Source organism: Pseudophryne corroboree, chromosome 3 (assembly GCF_028390025.1).
Source record: "Pseudophryne corroboree isolate aPseCor3 chromosome 3, aPseCor3.hap2, whole genome shotgun sequence".
Taxonomy (NCBI): domain Eukaryota; kingdom Metazoa; phylum Chordata; class Amphibia; order Anura; family Myobatrachidae; genus Pseudophryne; species Pseudophryne corroboree.
In genome coordinates this window covers 96774292-96787598 of record NC_086446.1, presented here as the reverse complement: position 1 = coordinate 96787598, position 13307 = coordinate 96774292, and the positions used below count along the sequence as shown (strand labels likewise).

At 42.7% G+C, this 13307-nt stretch overlaps 1 protein-coding gene across 1 annotated transcript in view; it reads right to left on the bottom strand.

Moving 5' to 3' along the window:
* Positions 1 to 4768: 4768 nt before the first annotated feature.
* The window catches only part of LOC135054859 (zinc finger protein 250-like), a 62321-nt gene continuing 53782 nt past the window's right edge, over positions 4769 to 13307 (bottom strand). Inside the window, exon 5 of the mRNA XM_063958263.1 lies at positions 4769 to 12112. Within this exon, the coding sequence (XP_063814333.1) occupies positions 9990 to 12112 (2123 nt within the window). The 3' untranslated portion in view covers positions 4769 to 9989. The remainder of the gene's footprint in view (positions 12113 to 13307) is intronic.

The window sequence follows — 13307 nt, the reverse complement described above, 5'->3', positions numbered from 1 at the left end:
TTCTTACGGCTGCAGGAGCAGCCCCCCTGTTGATTGCCTGCTTACTGCATGGCACCAACTTACAAACTGAGCTCCTGTGCACAGAGGCGGGGTTATAGAGGAGCTAGGCATTCTGGGAACAGTCAAAGCTTTGAGCCTGTTGGTGCCTCGGATCAAGATCCTACTCTACACCCCGATGTTAGTCCTTGTGGAGCCCAGGGTACCCCGCAGCAGAAATTAAGGAAAATTAACAACTTCCCTATATATTAAATCAACAGACCAAAACAGCATGTTGCGGCATGATAGTTTTCATCCCAAAGCAACAATAGGAGGGTTAATAATAATAATAATAATTTTATTTATATAGCGCTCTTTTGCCAATAGGACTCAAGGCGCTTAACAGATACATAGCATAATATAGTACAGAAAATAATGAACTACATTTTCATAAAATACAGAAGCATGTAGATACTAAACGGACATTATGGAAATGCTTGAGTAAACAGGAAAGTCTTGAGTGTACTTTTGAAGGATTCTATAGTTGGGGCCTCTTGCACTGTACGGGGAAGTGAGTTCCATAGAGTCGGAGCCGCATGACTAAAAGCTCGCCCCCCAGATGAATTACGGGAGATTCTAGGTACTGCTAAAAGTCCTTCATCTACAGATTGCAGTAATCGAGTGGGACAGTATGGGATCAGAAGCTGCTTCCGGTACCTTGGGCCCTGGTCATGTAGTGCTTTGAAACTCAGTAAGCCAATCTTGAAGATGATTCGCCATCTTACAGGCAGCCAGTGAAGGGAGTAGAGGATGGGTGTTATGTGGCAAGAACGGGGCTGGTCGGTTAACAGCCTGGCAGCTGTGTTTTGTACCAAACAGAAAGAGGGAATGCTCTGCGCTCCAAGAATCACTTGAGATTAATCAATTAATTAATTAATTGAATTAAGTGCAGTCTAGCAAGGAGAATAATGGACTCAATGCAACTTACTTTGAAAGTGAATTACTTTATATCAAAATAATATATGAAACAGACACACAGCTTAATAAAGCAATTGATACATATAAAGCAGGTTAAAAAGAAACAAAAGTTGCAACTTCTTACATGCACAATAGAAAATGATAATCACTGTCTCAAGAATGTGCTAGTTAAGACAGCATATATTTGTACGGAGTTAAAATTAGGACAAAGCTCTCTCTAAAATGAATAATTACTAATTAAATCACTGGCGTCCCAGTGTGACATTGAATCATAAAGCTCCACACTGATTGACCCTACTAAATGTACATGTGTATGTAATCACATGCACACACATGTACATTTGTGGGTTTCTGAATCTAACCATAACTTTTCTGTGCCAAATAAACCTTTATATTTTAGTATGGAGTTTTTAGTCCCTCTATACTTATTATGCATTGAGAGCTATACAATGGCTATCATAAAGGATACATCTAACTTCATCTTTAAGTGATATAATATAAACATGGGTTGTAATGTGAGTTTCTCATAATAGAGATCGGAATGATTGGGTAGTTCTGTTTTGTTCTCTTTTCACCACAATTATCATAACGTAAACCTATTGTGTATTAATTTTTAAAACTAATTAATTATCATTATTACTGTTTCTTTAACATTCTTTAGATCCACATTGGTTAGGTGTAGTATATTTTTACACACATGTACATAAATTCAAAGTGCACGTGTGTATCTATACCTCTGTTTAGGAATTTATTATCACTATGTGTATTAGTGTCTACTACCCTAACATTATAAAAATAAAATCTTCTTAATCTTAAAAGAGTCGTCTAGGTATATCTGAAACATAAAATGTATATAAATACATAATTCTGTGATGAAATAAATTATATTGGGTAGTGACAGATGCTAGACAATATGCAAATTATAAACATCGAACATTAGGACGAACTGATTTTTATTGTTCCAAATCATGTATCTGTTTCTGGTTTAGAGAGGGTTAAGGTCCCATTACCCTCTTTCTTCTGCTTTTTTCCTTTTAAGCTCTAATCATCGCTAAATTAGTCTAAAAATATATCTTACTGTTTTATTTTATGATTAAAATATATGACTCCATTGACTCAATGCTACTCCGACCATGTATTTATCATAGATAAAAGTTATTGATCTTAAATGTGTTTATTTTAAACCATATGAGTATTAACATCATCAAATGACCACTTGAATTTAAATTGACACACTAGACTTTAATCGAGTAATTAGTCAGGTATAAATGACACAGCCCCCAACAGGAAGGTATTCGTCTTGAGGAAGTCTCCGGTTGCTAGGAGATGAAACGCGGTGATGCCCCTTTTCATAATTGAGTTCGTTTGAATGAACAGCACAGCAGCACAGACCAGCTCTCCATTTTTCATTACTCCCGCACTTCGTTGCTCATTTACACCCTAGCCATCCAGACTACGTCAGCTAAACCTCTGCAGTGAGGTACGATCACCACGATCATCTATTGCACAGCTGATTTCTGGACACCATCTCCGGGAGCCGGATACATACAAACCCCCGCTGTAAGGCTGAGACAGCGCCGGCCAATTGCGGGTATACTGTCGCACACCGCTGCCGCCAGCCAAACGGATGACGTCCTTCGCTGTGAGGCTTTTTCATTTAACAACATCCCGCTGATGACTGACGGCCTTCACAGCATCGAGTTTACATTACCAGTGGGTTTGCTCTACATTCATTTTCAGAGGCAACAAAAACATCATTTCTACCTACCAAGTGCATTTGCACACAGGACCCTGTAGCAATATTCAGGAACCAGCACGGTGGTAACTATCACAGCTTGTATGCCTCAAATAATTTCATAATCAGTGTGGAGCTTTATGATTCAATGTCACACTGGGACGCCAGTGATTTAATTAGTAATCATTCATTTCAGAGAGCTTTGTCCTAATTTTAACTCCGTACAAATATATGCTGTCTTAACTAGCACATTCTTGAGACAGTGATTATCATTTTCTATTGTGCATGTAAGAAGTTGCAACTTTTGTTTCTTTTTAACCTGCTTTATATGTATCAATTGCTTTATTAAGCTGTGTGTCTGTTTCATATATTATTTTGATATAAAGTAATTCACTTTCAAAGTAAGTTGCATTGAGTCAATTATTCTCCTTGCTAGACTGCACTTAATTAAATTAATTAATTGATTAATCTCAAGTGATTCTTGGAACGCAGAACATTCCCTCTTTCTGTTTTGTACCATATTATATTTCAGTCTAACCAACTGTTTTTGCTCAGCGGCTCCATAGTTCACAACTATTTTTTTGAATACTACTATATACAGCGCCAGGTTATACAGTTTCTCTCACTGTATTCACACATTTGTACTTGCCTTTTGTACCAGCTGTAAGCGGTGCAATTCTTTTGCTGGGAGACCAAGGTAGAGGGCATTACAGTAGTCTAATCGAGATGATATAAATGCATGGATGACTTTTGGCAGATCATCTGAGGGAATTAAGTGCTTGATTCTGGCTATGTTCCTCAGGTGGAAGAATGAGGATTTGATTGTGGCTGATATCTGATGTTTAAGTGTCAAGCCACCATCCAGAACAACGCCAAGATTCCACACATGATCAGTGAGGAGGAGGTTAAGAGGATGCATGGATGACTACTCCAATCAGAAACAAAATGAGGTGTGCTCTGTATTTTATCGGGTTTGCTATAATTGCGTGACAAATTAGATAAGTACTAGATTTAGATACACATTGGATATTGGGCCTGATTCAGACCTGATCGTAGTCGTGCAAAATTTTGCATGGCTACGATCAGCCACCCAAACATGCGGGGGGACGCCCAGCACAGGGCTAGTCCGCCCCACATGTCTGGCTCTGCCGTCCCCCCCACACAGGTACAAAAGAATTGCATGGCGGTGATGCTTTTGTACCAGAAAAAGTAGCTCCCTACCATCGCAGCTCCTGCGTGCTGGCAGGGAGCTACCCATCGCTCTCCAGGTCACAGCGGCTGCGTGTGATGTTACAAAGCCACCGCGGCCCGCCCCCCACCCAGTCCGGGCACGCCTGCGTTGCCCGGACCGCTCCCCCAAAATGGCGGCCCAACGCCGCCGGCCCACCCCATCCCACCCAGCAAACTCCTCTGCCTGTCAATCAGGCAGAGGCGATTGCTGGGCTGAGATGCCGATAGCTTCTCTGGCATGCATCGGCTCACTGCAGCGCCTGCGCAGTTCAGACCTGATCGCCCACTGCGCGAAAACGCACAGCAGCGTTCAGGTCTGAATTAAACCTATTATCACCATAATACAAACCATGTTGTACTCTTGCCGTATTGATGCTTATATAACGGAACTTGAAGTTAGTACCTGTACAGTCAATTTTTTTAAATTATTATTATCATTACATAAGATGTTGCTATGGCGATAAGAAGATACACACTTTATCTGATGCTCCGTCCTGTGGTCGAGCAGGGTGGTGTCATGCACATGCGTGCTGCCGGTCTTCGGTCACCAGCGGCCATGCTGGAATCTGCAGCAAACACAGGAACTGGATTACACACCTGAGGAAGGGATCATGTCTATACCTGTTTGCAATGTGTCCCCTGGGGAAAAAAGACTTGTTCTCTGAAACATCAGAATAAAACTCCCTCTTCTCTTGCAGTACATGTCTCTGAGTGCCACCATTTATTCATACTTGTGTATTTATGTATATCTTTCTGAGACTTTGTGCACTCCATACTGAGCTGCCAAAATCACACAAAAAAAAACATAAGGAGAGATAAAATGTGAATAATTTATTCAAAATTCCAGGCAATTACTTTTCATTTCTCAAATATTATAAATATACACATACAGTCGTGTGAAAGAGAAAGTACACCCACTTTCAAATTTGTGTTTGTACATAATTATTAATAGTCTAGTCTTCGTCAATTCCTAAATTTTAAAAACAAAACAAAAAAAACTAATCTCATGTGACAAACAAATCAGAACAGATTTGACTAAAGTCGTTGATTATTCAACAAAAAAATAAGCTGTTAAGAAGAAGCCGTACACAAAGTACAACCTTACTACTTCCATATGAATGAATAAAGCATGGATTATGTAACGGTTAGCATTACTGCCTCACAGAACTGAGGTCATCGGTTCGATTGCCACCATGGCACTAACTGTGTGGAGTTTGTATATTCTCCTCGTGCTTGCATGGGTTTCCTTCTTCCCACAACCCAAAAATATACTGGTAGGTTACCTGGCTCCTGAGAATAAATTATCCCTAGTGTGTGTGTAAATGTGGTAGGGAATATTGATTGTAAGCTTCGCTGAGGTAAATATTCTTTGTAAAGCGCTGCAGAATATGTGCGCGCTATATAAATAAAAAAATCAGGTGATTTGAGAGCCAGGTGCTGCTAACCAAATGCACATCAGAGCTGGCATTCTAATCCGGAGTGTGTAAATTACCAAATACACCAGAGTTGCCGACTTCCTGGCTGCTCTCTCCGTAAGAGAGCAGCCAGGTTGGCACAGAAAGGGAGTGGGGCGGGATAATGTTGCATCACAGGGAGTGGGGTGAGGGCGGAGCTGCATGGGGCAGGGCAGTTGCAGTGATGTCATCCTAGCCACGCTCCCTGCCCTATAATGCCGAGATTACTGGTATTATAAGGCAGGGGGCATGACTACGATGACACGATTCAGCAATAATCACGTCATCGGCTGCCCTGACCACCCACTTCACTCGCAAAGTAGGCGATTGGGTTTGGGGAGAGTTGCAATAATCAGAAGACTTGCTTACACTTCCAGGGGGCCGGGAGGGTCATCCAATTTCCGGGAGTCTCCCGACCATTCCGGAAGAGTAGGCAAGTATGAAATACACATCTGCAATAATCTCAGAGCAGTAATTGTATGTAAAGGGCCTTTCAATACTTTCCAGACAGATTTGCAGCAATGCTTTAAAGCCCAACATCTTACAGAAAGGGAATGTTCAATTACACACAAAGAATACTTAAGATATTTACCAATCTGCTCCTAAGTGGACGTCCCACCAAAATCGACCCAGAGATCCAACTGAATGGCGCTCACCGAGATGGCAAAAAAACAAAGAGCTACATCCAGGTACCTACAGGCCAAGTAAATCTGCTCATGCAACATCTTGAGTCCAGCAAAACTGAAATGCTGCAACACCATGGAGATGTTGGCCAGGAATGTAACAGACTTGTGCAAAGCCAAGTCGCCTCGAACATCACTGAGCTGAAGCAAGATGGTAAGGAGAAGTAGGCCAACATTCCCCATATGCAATGTATTAAGGCCCTCATTCCGAGTTGTTCGCTCGGTAAAAATCTTCGCATCGCAGCGATTTTCCGCTTAATGCGCAATGTTCGCACTGCGACTGCGCCAAGTAAATTTGCTATGCACTTAGGAATTTTACTCACGGCTTTTTCATCGGTCTGGCGATCGTAATGTGATTGACAGGAAATGGGTGTTACTGGGCGGAAACAGGCCGTTTTATGGGCGTGTGGGAAAAAACACTACCGTTTCCGGAAAAAACGCAGGAGTGGCCGGAGAAACGGAGGAGTGTCTGGGCGAACGCTGGGAGTGTTTGTGACGTCAAACCAGGAACGACAAGCACTGAACTGATCGCAGATGCCGAGTAAGTCTGAAGCTACTCAGAAACTGCTACGAGGTGTGTAATCGCAATATTGCGAATACATCGTTCGCATTTTTAAGATGCTAAGATTCACTCCCAGTAGGCGGCGGCTTAGCGTGAGCAACTCTGCTAAAATCGCCTTGCGAGCGATCAACTCGGAATGACCTCCTAAGGCTGATAAACTCCTACAGAAACCAAAGACTTCAGCTTACTGCTGATAAAGGTACAAGCTACTGAACCAAGGGGTGTAATTACTTTTTAAAAACATGGCTTCTTAATGTTGGCTTATTTTTGATGAATAATTAATGACAAAGTAAAATATATATATATATATATATATATATATATATATATATATATATATATATATATATATATTCTATGACACTGGCTCCATGTTCTTTTTTTCCCACATTCCCGCATTTACAAAAAGGCATTTAAGCACATTCATACAGATGAAGGAGCCTTCACTAATCTTTTTTCACTGGTATGCTGCCCTGGGCTTTCTGGCTTATGCTGGTGTTTTGGGCAGAGCCGGCCATAGGCATAGGCAAACTAGGCAATTGCCTAGGGCATTTGATATGCCTAGGGGCATCAGCAGTTTCTGCTGATTAAAATGATATGCGGCATGCCTATATTCTGTGTGTAGCATTTCATATGCAGATACAGCCACAGTCTCACACAGTATATAGGCATGCTGCATATCATTTTAATCAGCAGAAGCTGCTTGTGCATCCTAGCCACATAGCAATGCAAATAAGATGCATTTTCATAAAAAAAAAGGTGCCCGACATTAGCATTGAGGCAAGATTTATGATGACACATCTGTATCCAAGCAGAGGCAGAGGTCACAGTGTTAGTGGCAGGGTGAGTGCTGTGTGCATGTGAGTGGGTTGGTTGTGCAGTAGTGTTCGGAATATGTGTAAGGAGCATTATGTGTGTCATGTAACAAATGCATTAATAATGTGCAATATATGTGTAAAGGGGCACTATGCGTGTCATTATGTGTATAAGGGCATTAATAATGTGCAGCATATGTGTAACAGGGTACTACTGTATGTGTGTCATTATGTGTATAGGGGCACTAATAATGTGCAGCAAATGTGTAGGGGGCACTATGTGTCATTATATGTATAAGAGCATTAATGTTGTGCGGCATATGTGTACGGAGCAGTATGTGTATAAGGGCATTAATAAAGGTTGTCATAATTTGTAAAGCACATTATGTTTATAAGGACATTAATAATGTGTCTCACGTGTAAGGGGCATTACTGTGTGGAATTAAGTATATAAATGCATTACTAATGTGTGGCATTATGTGTATAAGGTGCTCTACTGTGTGACGTAACGTATAGAAAGGGCACTACTGTGTCATCTAATGTGAATAAAGAGCAATATGGTGTGGTGTAATGTGAATAAGGAGCAATTCAGTGTGATGTAATGTGAATAAGGGGCTCTACTGTGAGGAGTAACGTTTATAAGGTAAAGTGATACTACTGTGGGATGTATTATGAATTATGGACACTATCGCATGATAACATGATAACATGTGAATAAAGTTGCAGTACTGTGTGGTGTAATTAGAATTGGGGTTACTATTGTGTGACCATGACCCTTGCCAGCAAAAACACACCCCTTTTTGGGCTGTGCGCCATAAGTGCGAACTATTCCTATTTAAAATATAGGGGGTACAAACACCAAAATAAGGACTGCTATGGGTGAAGGGTGATGGGAAAGACGTGCAAGGTCAGAGGCGGAACCAGCGGTGGTGCTAGGGGGCACCAGCCAAAATCTTGCCTAGGGCATCATATTGGTTAGGGCCGGCTCTGGTTTTGGGGAGCCACACCCTGCACCTAGATATAGCGCTAGGGATCCCAAATATACATAGACGCCTTGATGCAGCTTTGGGGCTTATTCATACATTTGCACAAATATATGTAACCGAGATCTCTGAATTGTATTATTGTGTGGGATTTACATCTGGTTACTGTTATCATTCAGGTGCTGGGGAAAACAAAATGCCTTTTTTATTTCTTGCTTAGAAATACCCCTCCCTTTCAAGCACCTGAATGATATCACTAAAGTCGTTGAGCATCTGCCACACTATATATGTCTGTTGTGAGAGGCAGAGAGGTTCCTGCATTAGGAGGAGGTGCAGGCCCTGACATGCCATATGGAGCATTATGGGGTTGCTCCAAGGTAGGTAGCTCTTAGCTTAGATATATTTAAGTAAGGAGCCATTATCATGTGGCTCCTTGCTGGTTAATCATAGACCCAGATTGGGGTAATGGAGGTGTGAGGTGTGGTGCCTCTGGACTGGCTGAGCTGGATGGGTTAAGTGTGGAATACCTTTACATTCTATTAACACTTTTCACACACTAATTTCTTTTACACTATTTCTCCATTTTAATTACATCTAATTTTTGTATCACCTTCTTTATAGCTTTGGCTTCCTAACACTCATTTATTAACACTATAGTTTTTTCACTGATCTGCTGCCCTGGGCTTTCTGGCTTATGCTGGTGTTTTGGGGTGCCACACCCTGCACCTAGATATAGCGCTAGGGACCCCAAGTATACATAGACGCCTTGATGCGGCTTTGGGGCTTATTCATACATTTGCGCAAATATATGTAACCAAGATCTCTGAATTCTAATAGTGTGTGGGATTTACATCTGGTTACTGTTATCATTCAGGGTGCTTGGGGAAACAAAATTACTTTTTTTCTTGCTTAGAAATACATCTCCCTTTCAAGCACCTGAATGATATCACTAAGCTAATTGAGCATCTGCCACACTATATAAAACCATGGAGATGTTGTCCAGGAACGTAACAGATTTGTGCAAAGCCAAGTCGCCTCGAACATCACGGAGCTGAAGCAAGATGGTAAGGAGGAGTAGGCCAACATTCCCCATATGCAATGTATTAAGGTTGATAAACTCCTACAGAAACCAAAGACTTCAGCTTACTGCTGATAAAGGTGGTTCTACAAGCTACTGAACCAAGGGGTGTAATTACTTTTTAAAAACATGGCTTCTTAATGTTGGCTTAATTTTGATGAATAATTAATGACAAAGTAAAATATATATATATGTATTCTATGACACTGGCTCCATGTTCTTTTTCCCCCACATTCCAGCAGTTACTAGAAGGCATTTTAGCACACTCATACAGATGAAGGAGCCTTCACTATTCGTACTAGACGGTTTACTCACATTGCCATTGAAAGCTACATGCACCTGTACAACAGCTCTCACTGGCGGCCCGTCACCTGGAGCAACACAGAGTGTGGTAGACTGGCATGGTGTCAACTCTCCAAAACACACACAGTCTGGGAGCGCTCTGTCCCTCATCTGACACACAAAGACCTAACACAGATCACCTAGCTATACGTATCATGCGTGACTTTCTAAGTGTTTCGTTAAATAACCTTTCAGCACAAAACATTCCCCACATTCTGAACATTTATAAGGTTTCTCGCCGGTGTGCTGCTGCTCGTGAGCAATAAGACTTGTACGATCCGTAAAGGATTTCTCACACTGTGAACATGAAAACGGTTTCTCTACTGTGTGACTCTTCTTATTCACAGGATGACTTAGACGATGAGCAATATACTTCCCACTATCCACAGGTCTCTCACCGCTGTGAAATCTCAGCTGTGTCTGCTGGAGCTCCTCTAGGTGAGTCCGGTAATGGAGAGAGAGAACAGATACGTCTGTAAAACACTTCCCACACTCTGAGCAGGAAAAGGACTTCTCTTCTGTGCGACTTCTCTGGTGTCTCTCGGAATACAACTGAGTGGAAAAACTTTCCACCCCCGGAACACATGGCTGTTCTCCTATGTGAGTTCTGTAATGGAGGGTGAGGGCAGACACGTTAGTGAAGCGTTTTTCACACTCTGGACAGGAAAAGGACTTCTGCTCCCTGTGAACAACTTCATGGCGCTCAAGGCGTGCGCGGTTGTGGAAACATTTCCCGCACTCCAGGCACCTGAACGGATGTTGTCCTGTGTGGTTCCGCTGATGCACAACAAGGCCCGAGCGATCCCTGAAGCATTTCCCGCAATCGTTACAAGAATAGGGCTTCTCCCCTGTGTGAATTCTCTGGTGTATGACCAGGCCCGAACGGTCCGTGAAACGTTTATCGCACTCCGAACAGGAAAACGGCTTCTCCCCCGTATGCACCCTCTGATGCCTATCCAGGTGGGAGCGGCTTGGGAAACATTTTCCACACTCGAGGCACAAGAAAGGCCTTTTCCGTGGATACGTGGTGTGAGGAATTAATTCTCCGCTTTCAGAGTATAAAACGCGCTTCCCCCCTGTATGGATTCTATTATGGTTACTAAGATGTCCTCTTTTATTGAAACTTTTACCGCAGATAGGACACACAAACTTCTTTTCTTGTTTGTGAATTTTTTGATGTTCCGCTAGAGCGGAGCTGCTGTTAAACCCTAGTCCGCAGTCAGAGCATAAAATGGGCCCCTCATCTGTGGGAACCTTCTCCTCATGTAAACGAGTTTCGGGAAAAGCGGAAAATTTGGTGTGAATCACCTGATGTGCGATAACACTTGCACGATCGGCAAACTGTTTTCCACACTCGGGACAGGCGAAAGGCTTTTCCTCAGTGTGAATCCTGCGATGCGCCACCAGCTCTAGCGTCTTGGAAAAACATTTGCCGCACTCAGAGCAGGAAAATGGTTTCCGCTCCACGTGACTCTTCTCATGTAGATGAAACTGGGTTATGTCATGGTAGGATTTCTGACAAAAAGAGCAATTAAAGGTTTTCTCTCCGTGAGTAGATGACGAAGAGGACGTAAACCCTGATTGCGTGTAAAGGTCAGCGTCTGAAAGACCTGGTACACCCTCTTGCATTTCAATACCTGCATATTCTGTTAGTGCATGAGCTAGGTGTGTAACATTGTTCGTTTTTGTCGGACATGTTCGCATAAAGGAGTTTGAGTCTTTGCCGATAGGAGACGTATAATCAAGTGACACAGGATCAGTGAGTGCACACATTTCAACGTCTGAATTCAACTCCTCTTTCATAATCAATTCCTCTTTCATACTGGATAAAGGATGTTCCTGTGTACATTCTGCGTGTAAAGAAACTCCTGAGTCTTCTAAACTTTCTCCTTCAGAGGACTGTTTGATATGGGCCGGTAAGCGGCCAGCAGGCTCCTTGGATGGATAAACTACATTGCCTGTAAGAGTTTCTGTTTCAATGCAGACCTGCTCGTCTTTCAATTGGGCAGATGTAGTCTGTGTGGCAACGGAAGTACTGGTGTCCTCACAGAAAGGAGATTCCTCTACAGTCAGAACTTTCGTTTCATCTCCTCTAAAATGGCTGTCATCACAGCAACCAGACTGACGGAGTGCCCCCCACTGCGACAATTTGTTAGCAGTACTCTGGGATTCTTCTGAATGGGATAGGTCGGAAATATTTCCTGGTGTGCGGTCATATTTCTGTTCGATCAGATCGATGAGACATCCATCTGACGTTTTTCTGTCATTGAATGTACCTACAAAGAGAGTTGCAACTTTAAAAAAAAAAATTTCATTCACAAAACATCAAAACACATTTTTCTTCAGAATGTACAGAAAGCCAGTGAAACGAAAGACATTTAAATGTCTAACCATCCCAAAAATATATTGTACGATGGTTAAGACTGATGTATAACATACTCGGGGGCATAGTATGGGTGGGGTACCTGGAGTTTATGCTCCAGGCACCAGCAGCCCTGGTAGGCACTACACAGATATCAGTCTATGACATACAGCTGAGAAGATATAGCACAAGTATTCAGTGCTCTCATGTCCACACTGAGCTATACCTTCCTCTATGTTGTTGCAGCTAATGGTGCAGCTTCCAGCCACTGAGAGCGCAGTGGTGAAGACACTATGGGGCAGATGTGTTAAGCCTGGAGAAGTGATAGAGCAGTGATACCTGTAAGTAAAAAGGAGGATTTTGGTACTTACCGATAAATCCCTTTTTCGGAAGCCATAGGGGACACTGGCACAACTTCAAGACTATGGGGGTGATGATGGTGGCTTATAGGGAGCTGGCACTATAAATAATCTAAGAAGTGAAACAGGCTCCTCCCCCTCTATCCCTCATCATCCCTCAGTTATAAATTAGCTGAGAGGAGACGGGAAAAAGAGAACAGAAACTAGACGAGGGAAGAGAGCATATAACAATTAAACACAACAGAACACCAAGGAAGGCAAGAGAACAGCGACGGGCGGGCGGCCAGTGTCCCCTATGGCTCCTGAAAAAGGGATTTATCGGTAAGTACCAAAATCCTCCTTTTTCTGTCAGCGACTAGGGGACACTGGCACAACTTCAAGACTGTGGGGACGTCTCAAAGTTTCCCCCCTGAGCGGGAGATCGCTGAGGACCTTGCAAAACAAGACGGCCAAACAGTGAAGATGAAGCTGCAAAAATAAGATTTTAAGCCTACCGGTAAATCTTTTTCTCCTAGTCCGTAGAGGATGCTGGGGACTCCGTAAGGACCACGGGGATAGACGGGCTCCGCAGGAGACATGGGCACTAAGAAAGAACTTTAGGTATGGGTGTGTACTGGCTTCTCCCTCTATGCCCCTCCTCCAGACCTCAGTTAGAGAAACTGTGCCCAGAGGAGACGGACAGTACGAGGAAAGGATTTTAGTTAATCTAAGGGCAAGATTCATACCAGCCCACACCATCCACACCGTATA